The following is a 22,174-nucleotide window of genomic DNA, read 5'->3' on the forward strand; positions in this document are numbered from 1 at the left end:
TAGCTGATTATGTGGGTATAAATGGGAGCTTAAGCATAACTTGATAATAAAATCTTGACTTACTAAAAGTGCTAACTGCAGTAAATCTGTGTTATCCTTTTTGAGCTTCATAACCCCATGTTATCTTGTTAACTACGGGAAGTACTTACGCTTGTTTACTTTCTATTTTTGGATAAAAATCCCGGATGGGTAACAGATGACAACGTGTATGAGGAGTTTCCTGAGGATTATTAGGCTTGTGGTCAACCAGTTGACCGTCCCTGTGATGGAGTTCCACGAGAGAGTTATCTTTTTATCTTCCGCTGTGTGGTGTAAGACTATATGGTGTTATTAATCGTGATGTAAGATACACTGTGATGATACTTTATATAATTTGTCAACTTATGTGTGTGACTAATCCCTGAGCACACATGAGTTTAGTGCATTCAATTTTATCCTTAATATTGGGTGTGACACCGGGGGTCTTGGATGAGCTCGCAAGTAGCTGGGGTGGCCGCTCCACCCCGCCGCAAGGGTGGCTCCGCCACTGCGTGCACAAGGCTTCCATCTCTTGGCTGGTCAAACCGCCACCAGTTGGTACACTTCTCACATTATAGTGTTCTAGGACGACAGCAGGTAAGATGTTTTCTTTTACATACAAGAAGGCTGGGACCAATATAATGTTGGGAGTAGGGTGAAAACTATCAAAAACGGTATTACAATATAGAAAATGCAAATGGCCGGTATGATATTGTTCTACATTTGTGAAATTAATGAATACAAAACATGGTCAAAATAGTTGTGAAACCAGTTGAAAATAACAATTTTTAGGTTTTGCTAAATTCAAAAACAGTATCATAATATACAATACAAAAACGTCAGTATGGAATCTATCCGTTCACTTACACACCTAGTTGGGAGCAATTTTTCTTCTTTTCGGAGAACATTTATGTGGATGTTATTGCCCCCACACTATTCAATACTTATAGAGCGATTGATGATATAGGAAGATTCATGTACCACATAGGGATTTTAATTTGGACTTGTAGGATTGCTCTATAGCTAGGAATTCTTACTAGGTGAACTAAACCCTAAGCATTGTTTGGGGTGTATCGAGTTTCGAAAGACGTCTTTATCATATCTCTAGCTATTACTATGTGATTTGCAACATTTACTATAGCTCCTCCAAAAGACACTAAGGACCTATTTGGCACAGCTCAGCTTCACTAGTGAAGCTATATTTTTTTTGGAAAATAGTTTCACAAGCAACTTTTTTAATAAAGCAGAGCTGTTTTAGAAAAGGTGTTTGGCAAAATAGTTTCACCAAGAGCTCATGAGAGAGAGCTAGGATAAGCTGCTATTTTTAGCTTCATCCCAACTTATATCTTTATGAGAGGAGGAAAACAGCTTCATCCATAAAGCTATTTTGGAAATGAGTGTTTGGCAGAAAAACAGCTCACTAGGCCAAACAGGCCCTAATTTAACCTTGTACTCTTTCTCTCTCTACATACCAAATTATAGGTTATTTGGGATTTTCTAGGTACATAGCTTTTGTTATGTAGTTAAATATATATTGTGTTTAGATACATAGTAAAACTATGTGTCTCAAAAAAATAAAAACAACCTATAATTTGAAATAGATAAAGTAGAACATCTAATTATAAATCAATAGGGAATTTATCGGCCATTTTAACCCATCAAAAAGGTGTGTACTACACATGTGCTAGAGGATGGCAAATTAAAATGAGGATTCTCGACTCGATTACTTTTCTAGGGTGTTTCTACCCTAATATGCATCTTTTTGTTTGGTTTTTATGTTCATACCAACAAATTTGTCATATAGAACTTGTATGCATAAAATGGTTTTGTATGATCCACACTTAAGTGTCAGGGTTCATTCGTCCCAGGCCCACCATTGGCCATCATGGGTGGCACTGGAGCATTTACTAATGCACATGGTAATATCAAGTACAAAAGATGTTCAGGCTCACCATTGGCCAGTGGTCCATTATAGGTGGCACTGGAGCACTTACTAATGCACATGGTAATATCAAGTACAAAAGATGTTCAGGCTCACCATTGGCCAGTGGTCCATTATAGGTGGCACTGGAGCACTTACTAATGCACATGGTAATATCAAGTACAAAGATGTACAAAGTATCGTGACCAGCATCACTGATAACGTAAGAGAGCTTGCATCACTGATAACGTAAGAGAGCTTGATATATTCATATATTGTACACTCCAGAAACATCAACAGCGGTATGTACAGCTAAATAAAGCAGTGTTATACCTATACTACTTTACTTCTAATAAGTGTCCTTAAACCTTTGCTAAAACATAATGAAAAATACAAGTATGTCCTTATTTTGCTTCTTTTTAGTTACCTCTTGCCCGTTTCTAAACTTTTCACTTCACCTGAATTCTCACAAAAATGAAAAAAAAAATAAAAGAATTTTTGTGCCACAAGCAAGGGGCAACTCCAACTGTACTGTACTAAAGTAGCAGCCTATATATATGTGCATGTAGCAGGTTACAAACTTAAGTTAGGTGCAACCTAGTCATTTCACAATCCATGTACTACAGCTGTGCCAGAGTATTTGAAATAATCGAACATGACCATTAGCTACAGCGTGTTTGGGTGAGCTTCTATGAGTCTCGCTTATAAGCTGAGCAGGCTTATCTCATAAGTCACGATCTGGAGAATCTGCTGTCTAAATAAACTGGACGTTTTGCTGTCCTGATTATTTCTGGTAGATTATCTATCCTAGATGTAAATTGACCAATCTACCCCTGGGCGGAGTCAGAGACCTCGTCCTCCTCGTCCGGATGGGCCTCCAACTCAGTGCCCCCCACAGCGACGGCAGGCTCTGGCGACACCTCCATTTCTCCGTCCTTCACCTCCATTTCGCCGCCTTCCACCTCCACCTCCATCTTCTGCACCCCTGCCGCCGGCGCGGACGACACCTCCACTTCAGCGCCCCGCATCGCCGTCTCCGCGGACAAGGCCTGCTCCGCCTCTGCATCCACTAACTCCTCGTCTTCCACCTCGTTGGCTCCCTCCTCCTCTTCCTCTTCCTCTTCCTCCTCCTGCTCCTCGCCTTCTGGCACGGCGTGAGCAGGCGGCACCCCTCCGGGCTCCACCATCATCTTCCCCCCGGCACGGAACCGGCGGTGCTTCAAGGGATGGCGCACGCCGAGGCGCTTGTCATGGATGGAGATCCAGCGGAGGGGGCGGGGAGAGCCGTTGACGCCCTAGATGGAGATCCGGTGGAGGGGGAGGAGAGGGCCGCCGGCGCCCTTCCTTCAGATCCGGCGGAGGGGAGGGGAGGCGAGCCAGAGAAGAGGAGGTGAGGACCAGGCCAGAGGGGAATGGAGGAGGGGCGGCGAAGAGGAGGCGGCGGCAGTGAGGGAGCGCTCGGGAAGGCGTTGGTCACAGGCAAGGGAAACGGGTCTGGAGGGAGGGGCAGGGAGAGGAAACACGCTCGCAATTTGGGAAAGCGGGGTCGAGCTCGTGATTTGCGAAGCGTTGCGGACGACCGTCAGTCGCAGAAGCACGTTCGCTGGTAGGCCCGTATCGCAAGGCATTTGTGTGGGCTTATCGGCTTATCTAGCTCAGAAGCTGAGCAAACGCTCTCCCAAATAGGCCCACTAGTTGCTACCACGATTATTCACATCATGCATGATTATATATTACTAAAGGACCATGGATAATACACACAAACCGTGTATGTCTATGACTACCGGGTGTCCGACCCGGCAGTCATATATGTACCCATCACTGCTGATTCAGAGCAGAAATTGGCAATGATATTTATGTCTATCGCTGTTGGACATGGTCTTAAACCAGCAGTGATATGGTGAGTTCCACTGCCGGTTTAAACCGCGACCCGATAGTGATACTCATGACACCACTGCCGCATCAATGCACACCTGACATTGAATTGTTGAGTGCCACATTAGGTCCAATTCCACACTCGACAATTCTCATTTCTCACACACTGTAGACAATTCTAACATGGTACAATACATCATATATACAACTACAAAGGACAAATTAACTTAATATATAGGTAGCTACATAATGAAGTTCTTACAGACCAAGGTCTAGTCATTACTTTGTCTCTTACATCACTAGCTCATTAACAAACCAAAGTATCTGATCAGTACTAAACACACCCAACTACTCATAGTCGGGCCCTTTCACCTCACCCTTAGCCGTCTCTTTGACCTCAAAAAATGAGGCAGTGTATATAGCGAACATCCCCTATTGTGTAGTCGAGCACATCACTTATGTAGATCAATGAATGAATTACTGCACTCTCTTGCCTAAAAGGAACGAGAACATGATCTACCATAGAATAAACAGGTTGGAGTCACAAATAGGCTATCCCCTACAACAAAATTCATGTAACCTTGCAATCCTTCTACCGTGGTCCTTGAACCTGCGTATATAGTATCAGCGGTACCCAAGCTTCTCCGCCACTTGAGTTAGAATTGCTCGGAAGCTACAGTAGTGTACGTCAAATCATGAAAACGAACCTGCAAGTGGTGTCATGCAACAAATAGAATGTGAGCAATATTGAGTGGAAAAATAATGTATATACACATGTGAGCATCACTCCCACTATACCACATCTACGTTGTTGTCCTTTAACATGAATGACTACAAGGAAAATGGCTTTGGAAGCTGGAGAAAGGTGGTGGTTGGAGATGCAGACTTTGGTAGGTGGTGCCATGTGTCCTGGTAGGAGGCGTAGAGGACGCCAATGGCGCTCGGGCGGGCTTCACGTGGATTTTTGCATGGCGCTAGTCGGGTGTGCGGGAGGGAGGCTATGGAGTTTTTTTTTTGACAAACGGCGGTGTTCGGATGGACAGCCTTAGGGTTCAATCCAGACGAACGGCCCAGATTTAATCCACATTGTGGACGACACAGATTCCCACCTACAAAAAAATAATACCATACGCCATGCACGACGTGCCTATCACCGTAGTTTATGATTATGTATAGAGACAAGTCGACGAGCATCAACTATCGTCGAATAGTGATCGGAGCTGTCACCTCACTGTAACATATTGTGCTCACTAGAGAAATAAATGAATTTGCACACAAAATCACCGCAAAAACAAATCATAGGTAAAATTCTTATCACCGTTGGCTCGACAGACGATGTGCTGGTTGGAACCAATGCGATTTCCACCGCCGGATCATAAAACAAAACGGCGGTGATAGTGATTTTCACCACCAGCGCTAACGAGCACTACGGCCTTCCATCTTTAAACCGGTGATGAAACTTCTTACCATCGTCGGTTTGTATGGGCATCGCGCATTGGCTGCATAACCAGCGGTGCTAAATGTTTTCACTGCCGGTTCGGCGTATGATACGGTGGTGAAGACCCGCACTGTGTTCACCGCCGGATTACACAATGAATCGGTGGTGAAAACGTTCATCACAGCCAGTATGTCACCTTGTGTGGCCCCTTAGCCTATGAACTGGCGGTAAAACTCCCAGTGGTGATCCTTTCTGTAGTAGCAAATGGTGGCTTGGATTCCCAGCTGCCTCTAAAAATGTATTTCTAGAAGTTGATAGGTTTGTGAGACCCGATGGAGTGCCCTGTAAAGGTGGCTCTAAATTCATCCACATGTGTCCTAGAAGGGCTCCGTTGCTAAAAAAAATTAATTATGTAGTAGTGATGGTAGTACCTTTTACTTGATTGTGAGGGCTTCAAGCAGGATGGTGCAAACTATATCTTAGGTGCCATTTTAAAAACTAATACTTAGGTCACTAAAAAATTTTAAAAACTTGATAACCCACATTACATTCATATATGTACTCATATGCAAAAAGTAGATACAAACTCAAACTAGAAAAGTTTATATGAAAATGATAATTTTAGGTGCATGTGCACTACACAAAATAAAATTCCTAGGTTTTTGTCTTCTAGTGCAGATGTATATGAAATTTTTTATTTTCATATGAATTTTTCTAGTTTGAGTTTTCATCTTAACTTTTATACGAGTACATATATGGATGCAATATGAAAATAGCAAGTTTCAAAAAAATTTAAATGATCATACAAAGTGTGGCGAGGGACACGTACTATTATTACTACTACTACAATGAGCTGTCATGTCTAAATATTCTCCTATATATTTCTCATTTTATTTAAGGAAATTTAGTCTCGCACTCCTCACATCCCTTCTAACATAGTGCCAAATGTACGGCTGAATAAAATATCTAAAAATTTGGGGTTGCATTGGGTTAGGTGCTATCGGTAGGTTCAAGTGTTATTAAACAATACAATTATGAATCGGTTATCTGTGTGAATCCTGCAGACAAAAAGAATTCATTATTTTATTTCTCAAATTTTTGTTTGGTTTGTGGAATGGAATTGATTCATCACCACTTTATTATTCCTCATAAGTTAATAATTCGTATTAGTATAGGAAATGAAGTCATTTCACTAAAATTGAAAAATGGATTTATAATACATCAGCTCATATAGAATAGATTGATTCCACAAGCTAAACACTTGAAGTGTATCAGACTATGCAGACAAAGTATTGTATTGTCTGTGTGTGCTTTAATCATGGTGCATAGAGTGTGTCACGGGGCAAGCTAATATCAGATATGCTCTTGCCTAAATGATTTCGCTGCCTCTCCCACGCACTCCATCTCTCCAAGAGTACTCTATAAATACCACCTCCTGCCCCCTCTAATCTCACATCTCACAGCACACAAAGAAGAAAGATCACGAGCCCTACCCCTCTGGCCAGCGCCTCGCCATAGTTGGCCACCAATCATATCCCTTATTACTACAATGGCTACTCCTCTCACCTTGCTTTTTCTGTTCCTCTGCCCAGCAATAGTCCTGGCAATTGCTAGCCCCGCTGAAAAACAGGTCTAGATCCATGCGTGTGTCCCCAAGAGAACCAGATTCGCCTGCATATGTACCTACACCAGTTCCCTGCCTGGCCAAACGTCTCAAACCCTAACGAAGTAGGTGCGATAGGTTCATCCCAACCTATTGGGTTTGGCACCATGTATGTTCACGACTGGTTTCTAACCATAGGACCCAATCCGAATGAAACGATTGTTGCACGCGTACAAGGCTTCCATCTCCAGGCTGGTCAAACCGCCACTAGTTGGTACACTTCTCAGATTATAGTGTTTCAGGACGACAGCAGGTAATTAAGATGTATGCTTTCTTTAAATTACATGCAATGCTCAGACCAGTAATATATTGTTTGCAAATTGCAGCAATTTTTTTTGGAGGACATTTATATATTCGGATGTCTACCGCTAGCCCACAATGTTCAGTTATAGAGAGATTGATGCATGATATATAGGACAGTCGTTCATGTACCACGAGGGGGGATTTTAATTTAGACATGTAGGATTGCTCTATAGTTCTTATAAGGTGAACTAAATCCTAAGGGATATCCTGTTCCGAAGCACGCCTTTATGATACTGCTTCCTCCGTCAGAAATGATAATCATATTTGACCAGAGAAAAAGTCAAACTTTATAAATATTGACCGACAATTAGTCAAGTTATCTACAAGGTTACAGCATAAAACTTGCATCAATAGATTTTTGTTCAAAGCGTCTCTAAGATGATATTGATTTTTTTAGCAATTGGCTCTATGTTATAAGATTAGCGGTCAAAACTCACTATGTTTAACTTCTCCTTTGGTCAAATATGATTATCATGCCTCAACGGAGGGAGTAGCTATAACTAGTATGTTGTGATTTGCAATGCTTATGATAGGTTCTCCAAAAGACACTAGTTTAACCACGTACTACTAACAATCCGTCCCAAATTATAAGTCATTTTAGCTTTTCTAATTATATAGCTTTCCTATGGACCTAGATATAGGTTATGTCTTGATACATATGTATTTTAAAAGCCAAGACAACCTATATATTGGAATGGATGGAATAACATCCAATTGATAAATCGATGAGGAATGGACCAGCCATTTGAAGCCCTTTTTTCAACAAAACGGTGTGTACAACATGTGCTAGAGGATGGTAAATAGGGGTGCTAATGGATGTCGAGAAACCTGAAATATCGGAATCTTTTTTTTCTTGGGGTGTTTCTATCCCTAGTACGCATCTTCGTTTTTATGTTCATACAGTTATTAATATAATTGTTATATGGCACTTGTATGCATGAAATAGTTTTGCAGGATCCACACTCGAAGTGTTAGGGATTACTCTCCCTCCCAGGCCCTCGGGTGGTCAGTGGTCCATTATGGGTGGCACCGGAACATTTACTAATGCACATGGTAATATCAAGTACAATGATGTCCAAAGTACCGAGAGCAGCATCACTGATGTCGTAAAAGAGCTTAATATTCATATATTCTACACTCCAGAAATATCAACATAGGTAAGTACAACTCGCTAAATAAAGCACAGTGTTATACTCATATTTCACTTCTAATAAGTGTCCTTAACCCTTTGCTAAAACATAATGAAAAATAAATTATTTCCTTATTTTTTTCATTTCCCTCTTGTAAACCGCTTCTAAACTTTTTGTTTAACCAATATAGTTAAGCAGAAGAACAATAAAAAAAGAGAATATTTGAGTTGTTGAGTACACATGTTTGTTTTACGATTGACCTCTACCAGCAACCAGCTACTCCAATAGTACTAGAAAGTAGCAGCCTACATATGTGCATGAGCATGTAGTAGGTTACAAACTTAATTTAGCTGCAAACTAGTCATCTCACAATGCCATGTACTACACAGCTGTTCCAGTATTCCAGAGTATTTGAAATCGACCATACATATGATTACTAAAGGACCATGGATAATAAACACAAACCGTGTATCGTGTATATATATATGTGCAATTTGTATGATTTGCCTTCATTTTTATTTTATATATACAGGTGCATGGTGCATCAGTTTATTGAAGTGCAACTGGTCAGGCCAGATCAAAATAAATCTCCCACTTGAGAGTTTGCTCTAAAGTACCTGCTAAATTTATAATTTAAAGGACATTTTGTCCATGGAAGCTTGCGATGTGCCCTAATGCTACTGTGTCGCCCGTGACTCTCCAATATCGAAGTATTCGGGGTTTTTTTAATCATGATGATGATGTGTCGGTGACCATGTAGTAGTGTTTCCGTTTCTATTTCTCATGTATGTGAAATAATACATGGGTTTATATATCATAGGACTATGAATCCTGGCTATATATATAGATCCATGCTCTGTTGTTTGTTGCTGCATATGTAAAATTGAGATGAATTATGTGTTGGAAAATTAGGCATTTGATAGATTATGTTCCGAATATAAATCATGACATGCACGAATCGATAAGCATGCTATTTCTCATAAACTAGCATATGTAGTGGGAAGTAGTACCGGAATGAATAGAATAAACAATTATAGAATAGTTAGGAAATTGTACCCTTAAGTGGGACCGGTATCAAGGCCACTAGTGGCGCTGTTACTCGGGTCTAACCGAGCCTTGTTGATGTAGTCAAACTCAGCAGATGCAGTGTAGCAAATTCAATGCAAACTTGAAAACAACAGATTAGTAATTGTCGGAGGTTCCGAAGTTTGGGCCAAAACTTCCGATGCCTGTTGGAAGTTCCGACGCAGACTGTTGGAAGTTCCAACACCTATAGAAGGCTACGAAATCAAAGTAAAATGAACTTCAATTTCAGATATTCTAATTACCCCACTTCCCAAGAGGTAGATGAAGGTGTAGAGGCACTTCCTTGCCCTTGGAGCACCACCAAATTGTAGATCGAGACCAAACCCTAAGAATAAGTTTGAGGGAGGGAGAGAACCAGATACAAGTAATTTTATACGATCACAACAACAAGAATCATACAGAACCCTTTTTTTTCTGTCAACACTACGTCGATTATTCGCGTGCATGATTACTGATTATTCGCGTGCATGATTACTGATTATTCGCGTGCATGATTACTGTAAGTACCATTGATAATAAAGACAAATCGTGTATGTATATATGTGCAATTTGTATGATTTGCCTTCATTTTTATTTTATATATACAGGTGCATGGTGCAGCAGCTTATTGATTGAAGTGCAACTGGTCAGGCCAGATGAAAATCTCGCGCTCCAGAGCCAGAGTTCGCTCTGAAGTTACCTGTTAAAATTATAATCTAAAGGACATTTTGTCCACGGAAGCTTGCGATGTGCCCTAATGCTACTATGTCGCCAGTTACTCTCCATTACATAAGTATTACCGATTTTGTTTTATGATGATGATGTGTCGATGACAAAGATACGAAAATGTTCCCGGTAGAAACCAAGCTATGAAAATCCAGCACAATAGTGCACATGATGTACAGTATAGGGAATGCACAAATAAGAATATAGTGAGAAGAAAGAGTAACAAATGGGCATTCTATTCACAAATGAATAGCACAGATTGTTAAAACATTTTGCAACATTTGAATTCTAATTTAACATCAATATCCGCTTGTGACCAGATCTTAGTATCTTACACGTATTCACAGCATAATCTACAAACTACAGTTGGTTAAAGACATAACGTGGCCTAAAGGCCCCTAAATCAGTGCAAGGGTTAGTTTGTAGCACTAGAACTATAATAAATGAGCCAGGTACTAATTCGAGTGTACAACCAGCCTCTTTGCAACCAGCCGAATGCCAGCATTTTGCTGGTAATCGTATAGCTCCGGTGAGAAGAATGCGTCCACCTTGCTCCCTTTAACAAACAGGGAGTCCAATTCTGTGGTGGCTACATTGCTGAAATCAAGTTCCTGGATGCTGCCACTAGGCTCTTTCTGGCATATATCAGTTGAGTAGGCCGTAGCATCGCTGTTTGCAATAGTAGGGATGCTGCACGGAAAGGCCATCCTTAGAGCTCAGGAAAACATCATGACGAGACCAAGGTAGAAAATGGAAGGAAAGAATATTATTCAAAGAAAAGAGTAGAACTCACTTAAGGCGGACAGTCGGACGATTAACGTATCCATACTTCTTAATCAGGGGTCTCCATTCAGAACTGCTACCAGATTCCTGGGATAACTTCCTAGCAAGATCATCGCAGAATTCCAAAACTTTACTGAGACTCTCAGGGATCTCAACCACTATGCTCATCTTTGGCCGCCCTGCGTTATCAAGAAACTTTGTACTGACACCAAACTGTACTTTCAAGACTGCACAACAAAGCTGTAGTGGGCAATCTCTGTGCTGGATAGATGACCTTTGGCCAAATTGGTGTAATGGAGCAACTGAGATTTCAATACATTCAATGGAAACATCATCTGGCTCAAGAAATCCAGAATAACCACTAGAACTTGCATCCATATGTGTGGTGGTATCTAGCTTCATCTCCTCAATGTGGGATACCAACTCAACAGATTCCCTGTTGGTAGAAGGATCACTTGTTCTTTGATTACCTTCCTCAGGCATCACACACTCAACTGGAGAAACTGTCCGTTGCCTTTTTGATGAATCCGGTGGAGACTTTGCTTCAGGTTTTGGCAAATCAGGGGATGCAGTACCATTAGCTCGGCTCCTTGTTGCACCTTCAACCAGATTTTCAACAGTGAGCACCTCTGGAAGACTTGCCTCCTGTCAGAATAACTTTGGGGTTTAGCTAATAGATCAACTTCAACATTTAACAAACAATTAACTCTACAAATATATGGCAGCAACATGCTGATTCCATTTCTTTGTAGGGGTATTATTTATGCAGTAATTCAAGTTGTAAAATTGGACACGAGTTGTGGTATTGAATTCAAATTACTAGTGGAAAACTCACAACTGCAAGAATCAGAACTGATGTACAAATTTCCATATGAAGTAGGAGTTTTCAAATTATTACCACAGCACCATTAATATGGCTCACTTTTTGCAAGGGCTACTGTTTCTATAGTAATTCAAGGTGCGATGGAATGTGAGTTATGGTATCAGTTATATAAATTTCTTGCAAGATTGCAAATTATTTGCGCAAAACCGACAACTGCAACATCAGAACTGAGCTACAACATGTATGGTATCATAATAAAAATCTTTAACATAAGACCTACATTCCAATAGCTAAACTTCAATTATTGATTGAGGAACTGAGTTTTTCCCACTTCAGATGCCTCAATACATGGGAGGCCAGTAGGGGAGAAAATTTCATCAGTGCTTTAATGCAAAAAAAACACAGATTTATATGACTGGGACTGCCTAGTTGATGAAATTAGTCAGGCATGGGGAAAATATGTTAACGAAAACATACCAGGAACAGAACTGTAGCACAGTATTTGAGAACTTCAAGGTTCATTCTAACATCATCAAGACTCCTGTAGATAAATTACCAACAAATTTAGTGGGAGATCATTCAGTCCAGCTTTGTGCAGGCCAAAATAAAATCAAACAAGCAAGGGAAACCTCAACATGTAAGTTTTAACTAATATCCTATCAACAATCATTGGATTTGTTTTTGCAGAAATTGGAGTTTATTGAATAATATTTTTATCAGAAGACATTCATGTCAGGTAGGCAATTTTTCGGGTGAGATTTGACATGTTGGACCTGTTTGATCCCATGGGCAACAGCTAGCAACTAAAAAAAGCTCTAGTCCATCCAAACAGGAGTGCTAATGGGTGGGCTAATTTTTAGCCAAGCCCTTGGCTAGCTGTTAGTTCATTAGCCAAAGTACAACTAGCTAACAAGGGCTAATAGTTCATTGCTAGGGATATGTGCACCTTTTAGCCTGGGATCCAAACATGCATGAGCTAATAGTTAGATGGCTAATTTTTAGCCCTTGCTAATAATTAGCCATAGCTGATCCAAACAGGTGGCAGAGTTATATTGATGCACCACAGAATTATGGCATCTATTCAGCATGATCTATCTAAAGGAAAGAACCATCATAGGCTGTGTCATATTTTGGATAATAATCCATCCAGATGAGAGAATCCCCAAACCTAGAGGGGTGGCTGTGGACATCCTGGAACAGATGGATGCTTACTTAAAATTGTGAAGGACAACATTCTCCAATCGAATTCATCGTATAGCTAGGTCTACACTTATAGTTGGCGCATCTTGTGTTATGTTACACAAGATGCGCCAACTAAAATGGGTAACCAAATACAAGCTAAAAGGATTACAAGTCAATTTCAACAAACTGATGTGGTTCAAAGGGTGAATATTTGTTTGATATTAAAAAAGGGAAAAGGTGTAAATGAAAAGTAGACATTGAAAGGAAGTGATTAAAATTGAGATGTCCTGATATCACTAGGATTGGCATGATACCAACCTGTGCCTTTGCTTCCCCAGGCCAAAGTAATTTGCCAAGCTTGCCATCTGCAGGTAAACAGACAAGGACAGAACATGAGATATCCCTTTCAATGTTAGAAGGAACAGACAAAATTCCACTAGAGATTGTTCTTAGTTTTAAGTAGGATATAAATTGAACTGTCATTATTACTGAACTCAATCTAAAACACGCTTCTCTAAATTACAGGCTAACTCTTAGTCAACACATAGTTGTATACCTTCATGTCCCCTGCTCTCCTTCCAAACCGTTGGGTAAGCAGAGGCAAGGTGTCGATCATCCCCTTGGGTTGAGGAGGTGACCGGCCAATCTCACTGAATGCCTCTCGTATTCTTGCAGAATCAAACCTCACAATGTTGTGCCCTGCCCAGACCCGCCCTGTCAAAAGTTCAGAAGAGTTATTTCAGTGCAGCTTCTTCATGAAAAGATTAGGTTTGTACATAAAAAGATAATGCTATCAGGTAGCTTATGCTCCAATGATTCCTTTCAAGCTAATGACAAATGTGAAATGACTAATTGACTCTATGACCTCTATAGGAAACCAAATACTAGCTAGCACAACGGTCTGGTTAGCACCTAGTTCATACTTGCAACGAAAACACAATATACAACTTATAATGAGTAAACAACTTGCTTGAACATGATTTCAATTCCAGGAACAGGAAGATCAATTATAAGTAAGGCCATGTTTAGTTCCTCTATTTTGCAAAATAATTTTGGATTCTGGGTCATCTTTTTGCAAAATGTAACTAAACATGGGTGTGAAAAGTGCAAAAAGTTCCCCTCCAAAAAATTTCACATTTTGGACTCCAGACTCCCGAATCCGAAATTTTTCGCCTCGGTCCGCGGCCTGGACGCGCCTGTACCCCTCGCCCGCTCCCTCCCTACCCTATCCATTCGCTCGGCCGCCACTCTCCTTCCTTTCCCCATCTCCATCTCCGCCACTCTCCTCCACCGCCGCCACGCTGATCTCCCTCGCAGCCGCTCCTCTCGGTCTCTCCCCCACCTCCTCCATCGCCAGCCTTCACCTTCTTCCCCACACTTCCTTCACCGCGGCCGGCCGTGCCCTCTTCCGCGCGTAGATCGGGCTTTCAAGCCACGTCCGAGCGCTCATGGACGGATTCGAAGGCAACGGCGGCGGGTACGGAAACGACGACGGCACCCGCGATTTCTTCTCCCAACCGGAGCACTCGTCGGCTTTCAACCTCTACTCCGACCCGCCGGCGCAGTTCCCTAGCTCAAGCTCCATCAGCGCTCAACGGGCCGGCCTCTCCTCCCTCGATCTCAACTCCAACGGCGAGGCTTGGCCCGGAATGGGGAGGTACGAGAACCTCCTACGCTACGGCCAGGACGAAGCAGATGGCGAGGGCAGCTTCTCCCCCTCCCGTGCGCGTCCGTGCCTCCGGGCGTACCCTTGGCGTTCGGACGGCTCGATCCGGTGGCGGAGGAGGCGGCATGGCCGGCCGCGCGGGCCTCAACTCCGGCGCTCCGCGTGCCCCACGGCCGCCTCCACTCTCCGGCAGCGGCACGCGTGGATCTTCGTCCACCGCACCTTCTGGATCGGTTTCCCGTCGCGGTCGCCGGTCCCATTCTCCGGCAACTCATCCGGCAGCCATGGCGGATGACAACTTCAACGTGGATCCGGTCGTAGATGGTGAAGAAGACGACCTTGAAGAGATTCCGGCGCCCACTAGGAACGCTCGAGCCTCGGTATGAACCATATCCTCCCTCGCTGGCTTACCATTTTCACGTGTTTTCATTTGCCGAATGCATGATGTGTATGTACGTATCTATGTTCCAATTTGGTTTAGGCTAAAAAAGATAGATGCAATTGGAATGGGCCAAACACAGGTGTCCTGTGCACCCTGTGGTGTCAACAGATCAATAAGGGCAATTGCGTGAGAGGGAACATGACCAAAAAAGGGTGGGATGAGGTTCTAACTCGGTTTAGAGCAACCACCAATTTGGTTCATGATAAGGAACAGCTTGGTAGTAGGTACAGGCAACTGAAATCCTTGTATGGGTTCATTAATAAATTAAAGACTCAATCAGGCCTTGGCCGTAGAGAGGATGGGAGTGTCATAGCAACTGAAGATTGGTGGGAAAATAATACAAAGGTTGAAGAATACCCTCCTTTGTTAGATTTGTAGACAATAGTGATATGTTTGTAGGCTTCTAAACTTTGAGTACCATCTTCAGGGCCACCCAGAATGGAAAAAGTTGAAGAATGGGTGGTCAGATTACTTGGAAGACCTAGAGCATATGTTTCATGGAGTAGCTGTTGATGGATCCACTGCATATGTCCCTGGACAAGGAGAAGTTCTGGAAGTGGATGATGAAGAAGATGATGGCAATGATGATTCAGTTACCCAGCGACACCAGTCACTCCTAGCAGCAATGGTAGCCTCAAGAGAGCTAGCAGCATATGCACAACTGCCAAAAGTCCTTACCAAGGCTGTGTATGAGTGATTGGTTTGTTATATGTTGTAATGCTTATGTTGTAATGCTTATGAGTGATTCTGTGCATGCAAATGTGCCGAGCAGCATGCATAGCATGCATGTGCATGGCTGGTATTAATGGTCCAAAAGCATCATTTATTATGGGCAAATCTGTCATCTTTTGTTACAGCTCAAAAGTTTTCAGGTACATCTAAACAGGGTCTGAAATTTTTTTGCAGAATTGGGTTTTCACCTTGAAAACATTTCGCAGAAAGTTTTCAACCCATTTCGCATCTAAACACCACCTAAGTTATAGCATTAGTTAGAACAAGGCCATTCCTTCCTTGACTTTCGTCCATGTGGCTAAGATGAGAACAGTTCCCTACACCCATAAAAGCAATGCAACGAATGTGGCCATTTCTGTCCCTTTGCGGTTCGTATCCCTAATTAATGAATGAATCGATCCATGAACAATTGCAACTGAAGATAAGATGGAACGGAACAAGGGAGCGAGTCGCGGCGTGGGGGAAAAGAAGCTCACCGTTGAGGAGGTTGTAGACTGCGTCGGCAACGTCGCGGAAGGGCGGCGCCCCGGACACGGCGTCCCTCGTGATGCCGTTGCAGCGCACGGAGGCCGCCGAGACCGCGGAGACCGGGTCGGCGGGGCGGACGAGCGTGGCGTAGGAGGCGACCTCGACGAGCCTGCGCGGGCAGACGAGGATGGCGCCGAACTCAAGCAGCGCGTAGCCCTGGCCCGCCCGCTGCGGCACCGAGGTCTCGACGTCGAAGAAGGCGATCTCGGGGCCCCCCTCGCCCGGCAGGACGGTAGCTGGAGGATCACCCTCAGGCGCCGTCGCTGTAGCAGGCTCGGTCGCAGACGCGGACGGGGAAGCGGAGGTGGAGGCCATCTTGTCGGCAGGTAGGTAGTTGAGGTGTCAGGCGTGTGTGTGGTGGGGCGAGGTGGTTGATATATAAGACGGAGGAGACGGTTGGGGCTTGCGTGGGAGGAGGGGCGGCGCGGGGGGAGGAGGCGTGACGGGAGCGGCGGCGGGGCTAGGTAGGTGTTGGACGGAATTCTTGCCGGCGCGGCGGGGTGTGGTGGCGTGGCGTTGGGGGTTTTGGTTGGACGGGGAGGTGGAATTGGAATAGGAGTTGGTTATGGTGGCTTCCGGACTGCGGAAAGGTTGGCAGCACGTTCGTTTTATCGTATTTGGGTTATCATTGTATTTTTCTCTTGCACCCGATAACAGTATTTTTTAAATATGGCTTATAAGCCAAACCGGCCCCAACGAACGGCGCGTGCTCCGTCCGCGTCCGACCGACGAGAAGTAGGAGAGCTATGCTATGCTATGCAATGCAAACTCCGCTGAGATTACCCGGTGGAGCTGGGCTTCCTTTCCCCTGCTGCAAGAAAGCAGCAGGCGAGGAACAAGAAGAGGATGGCATACGGGTGCAGCGTGTCGTAGCCTGGGTGGGCAGCCAGTGGCGTTGGGTCCGTCACTGCGAATTGATTTTAAGACAGGTAGTTTCATCAGAATTTAACAAGTTATTATTATCATATATAACATTTTTTATAACATAACAAAATTTATCAAAAAAAAGAGATGAAGCCCTTAGTTTTGCTGAATTTGATCTCATCCACGGTGACTTTGTCAGACTTCTAAGCTCAAGACTGTTGTTGGTAACATCATCATTAATCTGACAATAGATGGTATATATTTGCATCCAGACACGGGATAATGGCCCTCCACAATGTTCCATCTTATTTACCACCAAACGTGTTATTACTTGCTTGGATACAACAGATTCCCCTGCCTTTTTTTTTTTGGAACAAAAAATACTTCAAGTGGTGGTGCCATAACATCAAGTATACTTCCCCCATCTTAACAAATTATTGTACGTGTCACAAATGCTTTGATGATGGTATCCAATTCATGCGAATCCCATCTCATAAGAAAGTTGGGAGGCTTCATGATCATCTGGCTAGAAGCTGGCGTCCTCTGTTGTTGGCCGCCTCAAGAAATAGCGCAAGCTATTAGAAAGAACCTGAACATATGAGATAAATCAGAATGTGGCAACAAAATGTGAGTTCTATGAGAATCAGGTGTATAGGAAAAACCCCAAGAATGGGCATTGAACGCCTGCCTGTTTTAAAGCCTCCATCAGTGGTTTGCCCCTGTAGCTGACATGGAATTTTGCTTTAGCCAGTAGCCCCTAGAAGAGTATAAAATGTAAGGAGATGAATATGGTTCCCTGCATGAACATACACTTTGTAAAACTTTGTAAAACTGTTGTCACCTCAGTATCAAACTCTCCAGATTGGACATTGATGTTGATGTCTGAGATGATCTTAACAAGGTCAACCAGCAACCCTGGACGATCCGCTGTTTCCACCACAAGTAAGCTGAAATGGAACAATAAAGAAATTCAAAATCACTTTGATATTATAGAGACTAGAGTAGGCATTTTCGTATATCCAGCATTTATGTCGATGAAACAATAGCAGTGGATCAAGCAAGGAAAGCCCAGTATATATATGTAACTAGTAGATGTAGGCAACGTGTTTTTTTGATGTTCTTATGTTGCTTTTTGCTGGATGAAATCAAATCCTTTGGATTGATGACAGAAGAGCATAATTTTCCTTATATTTGAAGAATAATGCACAAGGTAAGAAAAACGGCATACCTTCTTTCAGGGCCATCATAGATATCTATGTGGGTTGCTATGTCCACATCAACCTACCAATGTACAAGTGAACAATGTTTATATCCAGTGAAGGTTTTCATGTCTCCAGAACAGACACATAATTCTGACGCTGTACTTGGCGGCAAATTTGATCACTATTGTACCATGGGAAGATCGATCAAGTCTGTTCTACTATAAACGGATCCAGCAATAAGGCAATCCCAGAGACCCAGATAAGAAAATTTGATGCAATTAAGTTTTGCAATGAAGCAGAGACAAAAAGGAAATAAACAGCTAACTTGGAGACACTAAAGAAATGTGTCTTTTGTACACCGTTGTGTGCTAATTCTTTCTCGCGATAGATATAGACAAGTAAGATGGTTTCATGGATCTCCATAGAGAACTGAGAAGTTTTCAGTTCATATCTTAAGCATTTAGAAGATGTAAGTTTATGACATAGTTTAGGCAATACCTCTTCTGTAGGGGCTTCTGGCCCAAAAGTTGCTCCCATAGCCAATTGACTGCTGGACTCCTGGCACCAAATTAACAACATTTTTATTATTATTATCATTGTAAATTATAAAAGCAAAAGGAAAAACAAAGTTAAAGTAGTTACCGGATGATACACTATCATGTTGTTAATGATCGTCAGTCGAATTGCTTCTAATAACTCTGGATCATCAATTTTACGGCCAGTGGACCTGTAGAGCATTCCTGTCACTCATTCTAGGCAAGAACTGATAGATGCAGGAAAGTACAAAGAAGAAAGATGTCATATTCTGTTGTACAAGAAGGAGACTAAACTTATATGAGAGATTCCTCATCTCAAGTTTTACATATCTGATGAAATATCATAGGAAAGAAGATTCACTTACGCTTTAGTTATAGAAAACTTGTTATGCTTGCCAGTAGAATCGAGACAGACACTAGCTTTAACGACATTTAGCCCCAAGTTCTTTAGGGCATTCATCTGCATGTGAAACAAAGCATATTTTGTCAGTTTATTTCTTGTAGATCTAATATATGGGAGATGTTAATAAGATCATATGGTCCGTTCGAAGAAAAAAAATAAAAGGATCATCTGGTCAATGGTGAGAATATACTGAGAATTTTATGTGAATAACATACCGTATCAAGGAGCTCGCCAAGACGATCGCCCAAGGTTATTTCTACAATAGTTGCATCCGGATCTGAGTCTTGATCTATTATAACTTTCGGGATAGGGACTATATCAGTGTTGCTCCAATCCTGCTAACCAAAGTATACGCGGTTGAACAAGCAAGTCCACCCAATGTTTTAGGTAACCTATGCTATGTACCTCAACCGCCGCAGCAGAAGTAGCCCTTGGAACCCTCACAGCTGGAGAGGACAATCTGGAAATAGGAAAAGATCAGTTACAAACACTCCAAACTAAAAAGAAGCAACATAGTGGAGTTTTATGCTATAACACTGTAAGACTGAACAACACAGTAGGTTAGTACTAACATCATTGCACTCTAAAGCAACTAGACTAGGAGCCTCCAAAGGAAAATTCATGCAGTATTTTCGAAATACTACAAACAAGTGTACTCTTACTTCAGCTTTTTAATATATGATAGACTAATAAATGAAACACCAACTTTCAGTTGCATACCTACTTGCCGCTGCAAATGGACCCAGCAAACTGTAGAATGTTTAAATTAGTACACAAGACCATGGAAACTGTCAAATCCATGATGCCAGACACAAACAAGATAATATGTTGTCAAATTCTTGACATAAAAATATCATATGGACGGAGTTCAAGGACATATAGCTAGAGTGTTTTGTTCTCAGACTAAGTTAATATATTTTTCCTGTAATTAACTAGAAAATTAAGAACTTAAACAAGCTTGGAAGAATGATGATTGCATAAGGAAATTTTTGGAAGCGGCTTCCAAGCCTCACTCAAACTGTGAAATGAAAAGAAGGCATGCATCTGTTGATACACATCGAACAGCTCATACAGCTATAACAGATATCAGCCTCGTGACCACATTGGTGGTTTTGCCAATCAGTACCGCCACTTAGCCACAATATATCATCCATACATGACGCCAAGCAAAAGCTGCTTTGCAATCTTTAACCCCTTTTCGTTAAGCAAAGCAACAAGTAGTATATTCTGCGGTCTGCGCCTCAAATAGAATCAAAGAATCCAAGAAACAAGCCATGCCATCATGATGTGAATGAATGAGCATCCTGTACTAAGAGCATCTCCAAGCCCCACTCTCTAAATTATCATTTGGAGAGCTATTTGCATAAAAATCACTTTCTGTATCTTTTCGGTCTACAAAAGTTTTTCTATATCTTGTTTGCACTACAGAGAGTCATTCTCAAAATCTCTATTCCTAGCAATTAGAAAGGATATAAAGAGTCTCTTCAAGTTGCTCTAACAAATTCAAGAATGAAGCTAAACTGTACAGTCCCAATCGAACAAACGTATATTCTCTGCAAGTCAACTGCAACCTTTGAAACATCCTAGCATGGCAGAAAAAAAAATGCTAAACGAAGGCGCGGAGTTTAGTGCAGCGAGAAGGGGATGGCAAAAAACTGAATCTTGGCCAATGGCCAATCCCCTCACCTCAAGTTGGCTGGCGCAAGAGGCCGCCACCAACCAAGAACCGCAGCACGGCGGCCGCCGGGCGCCGTTGGAGACACGCCGGAGCACGTCCGGAGGGTGCCGTTGGCGGCCGCGACAGTCACCGCCATTTCGGCCATCTCTCCTCCAAGAAACGGGCGGACGGAATCCAATCCGATCTAGCAACCCGAATGGAAGAAATAGGGGGCGGGTGGACGAGGAAGGCAGTCCTACAAAGGCGACGGCGAGGGCGATGGGATCATGACGATGATGCCTGCGGCTGTCGCTGCCGCTCTATCCATATCTTGTCGCGACTGGCGGCAGTAGAGGGAGGAGGGAGACGCGTGAGAAGGGGGGGCTGCTCTCTCACCTTTATTACAAGAGAGAATTCCGTGCGTACCGTTATAAAATATCGTAATTCTCGTGGTCTTCAGCGCTACTGCTTTAACATTTTCGTGCCTTCTATGTCACTTTCGTCAGTTTAGGCTCTAACGCCGTTGAACCGCAGATGTGAAAAGACGAAAATACCCTTAAGTCTAAATATATCATTAATTTTTTTAGCATCTTAACGACTTCAAATGAAAAAAACTCAAAACTAGAAAGTTATAGATCTCGTTGAGATCTATAATTTTTATATAAAAATTATTTTTATTTAATTCCTAAATAAAAATAATTTTATATGAAAATTATAGATCTCGACGAGATCTACAACTTTCTAGTTTTGAGTTTTTTCATTTGAAGTCGTTAAGATGCTTAAAAAAATTTAATGACATATTTAGACTTAAAGATATTTTCGTCTTTTCACACCTGTAGTTTGATGGCGTTAGAGTTCAAATTGACGGAAATGACATAGAGGGCACAAAAAAGTTGGAACAGTGACGCTAAAGGCCGCTGAACTTTTCTAGAAGCATACAAGGCATTGCGATCTTTTATAATGGCACACAGGAATTCTCCCTTATTACAACACTATCACTCTTCTTCTTCTTCTTCTCTGTGGAAATGTGTCCCTTTCTTCAGAAACAGAAATCTGGAGTTTTTTAGATTCAAAAAAATTCTGGAGTTTTTGAGACAATTGGAAATACAAGATAATACAACAAAGTCTACGAAAGTACCAAAATATCTGCACAATGATGTGACATCCGTACTCCAAACAAAATATAAGCATTTGTGACCGTCTAAAGAAGTAGCAAC

The 22,174-nt window shown here is 42.3% G+C and overlaps 3 protein-coding genes across 3 annotated transcripts; 1 reads left to right on the forward strand and 2 right to left on the reverse strand.

Annotated features, from left to right (window-relative positions):
* Positions 1-3,165: 3,165 nt before the first annotated feature.
* LOC136460006 (pterocarpan synthase 1-like) lies at positions 3,166-9,350 on the forward strand. Its single transcript, XM_066459857.1, has 4 exons — positions 3,166-3,329; positions 6,875-7,168; positions 8,165-8,375; positions 8,881-9,350. The coding sequence occupies exons 1-3, from the start codon at positions 3,166-3,168 to the stop codon at positions 8,373-8,375; spliced, it is 669 nt and encodes a 222-aa protein (XP_066315954.1). The 3' UTR covers positions 8,881-9,350.
* A 1,048-nt stretch (positions 9,351-10,398) lies between these two features.
* LOC136537408 (protein NEN1-like) lies at positions 10,399-16,743 on the reverse strand. Its single transcript, XM_066529390.1, has 6 exons — positions 16,244-16,743; positions 13,484-13,641; positions 13,246-13,292; positions 12,223-12,286; positions 10,933-11,567; positions 10,399-10,829 (listed from the first exon to the last, which is right to left on the reverse strand). Exons 1-6 carry the CDS (start codon positions 16,608-16,610, stop codon positions 10,595-10,597), a joined length of 1,506 nt encoding a protein of 501 aa, XP_066385487.1. The 5' UTR covers positions 16,611-16,743; the 3' UTR covers positions 10,399-10,594.
* Positions 16,744-17,442: 699 nt separating this feature from the next.
* Positions 17,443-21,308, reverse strand: LOC136537415 (ACT domain-containing protein DS12, chloroplastic-like). Its single transcript, XM_066529396.1, has 10 exons — positions 20,987-21,308; positions 19,706-19,760; positions 19,516-19,635; positions 19,263-19,357; positions 19,004-19,088; positions 18,860-18,919; positions 18,388-18,440; positions 18,001-18,106; positions 17,848-17,916; positions 17,443-17,748 (listed from the first exon to the last, which is right to left on the reverse strand). Exons 1-10 carry the CDS (start codon positions 21,121-21,123, stop codon positions 17,686-17,688), a joined length of 843 nt encoding a protein of 280 aa, XP_066385493.1. The 5' UTR covers positions 21,124-21,308; the 3' UTR covers positions 17,443-17,685.
* Between the last annotated feature and the right edge of the window lie 866 nt (positions 21,309-22,174).

The sequence above is a fragment of the Miscanthus floridulus genome, chromosome 1 (assembly GCF_019320115.1).
Source record: "Miscanthus floridulus cultivar M001 chromosome 1, ASM1932011v1, whole genome shotgun sequence".
Lineage (NCBI taxonomy): Eukaryota > Viridiplantae > Streptophyta > Magnoliopsida > Poales > Poaceae > Miscanthus > Miscanthus floridulus.

Coding starts and splice junctions, on each gene's coding strand:
- LOC136537408 (XM_066529390.1), bottom strand. CDS start 16,610: ATGGCCTCCACCTCCGCTTCCCCGTCCGCGTCTGCGACCGAGCCTGCT. Junction 13,642..16,243: donor AGTCTACAACCTCCTCAACG/GTGAGCTTCTTT, acceptor AACTTTTGACAG/GGCGGGTCTGGGCAGGGCAC. Junction 12,287..13,245: donor CTGGGGAAGCAAAGGCACAG/GTTGGTATCATG, acceptor ATTTATCTACAG/GAGTCTTGATGATGTTAGAA.
- LOC136460006 (XM_066459857.1), top strand. CDS start 3,166: ATGGCGCACGCCGAGGCGCTTGTCATGGATGGAGATCCAGCGGAGGGG. Junction 3,330..6,874: donor GGCGAGCCAGAGAAGAGGAG/GTGAGGACCAGG, acceptor CTAGCCCCGCTG/AAAAACAGGTCTAGATCCAT. Junction 7,169..8,164: donor GTGTTTCAGGACGACAGCAG/GTAATTAAGATG, acceptor TGCATGAAATAG/TTTTGCAGGATCCACACTCG.
- LOC136537415 (XM_066529396.1), bottom strand. CDS start 21,123: ATGGCCGAAATGGCGGTGACTGTCGCGGCCGCCAACGGCACCCTCCGG. Junction 19,358..19,515: donor TTGGCGAGCTCCTTGATACG/GTATGTTATTCA, acceptor TTTCACATGCAG/ATGAATGCCCTAAAGAACTT. Junction 18,107..18,387: donor TATGATGGCCCTGAAAGAAG/GTATGCCGTTTT, acceptor GTTCCATTTCAG/CTTACTTGTGGTGGAAACAG.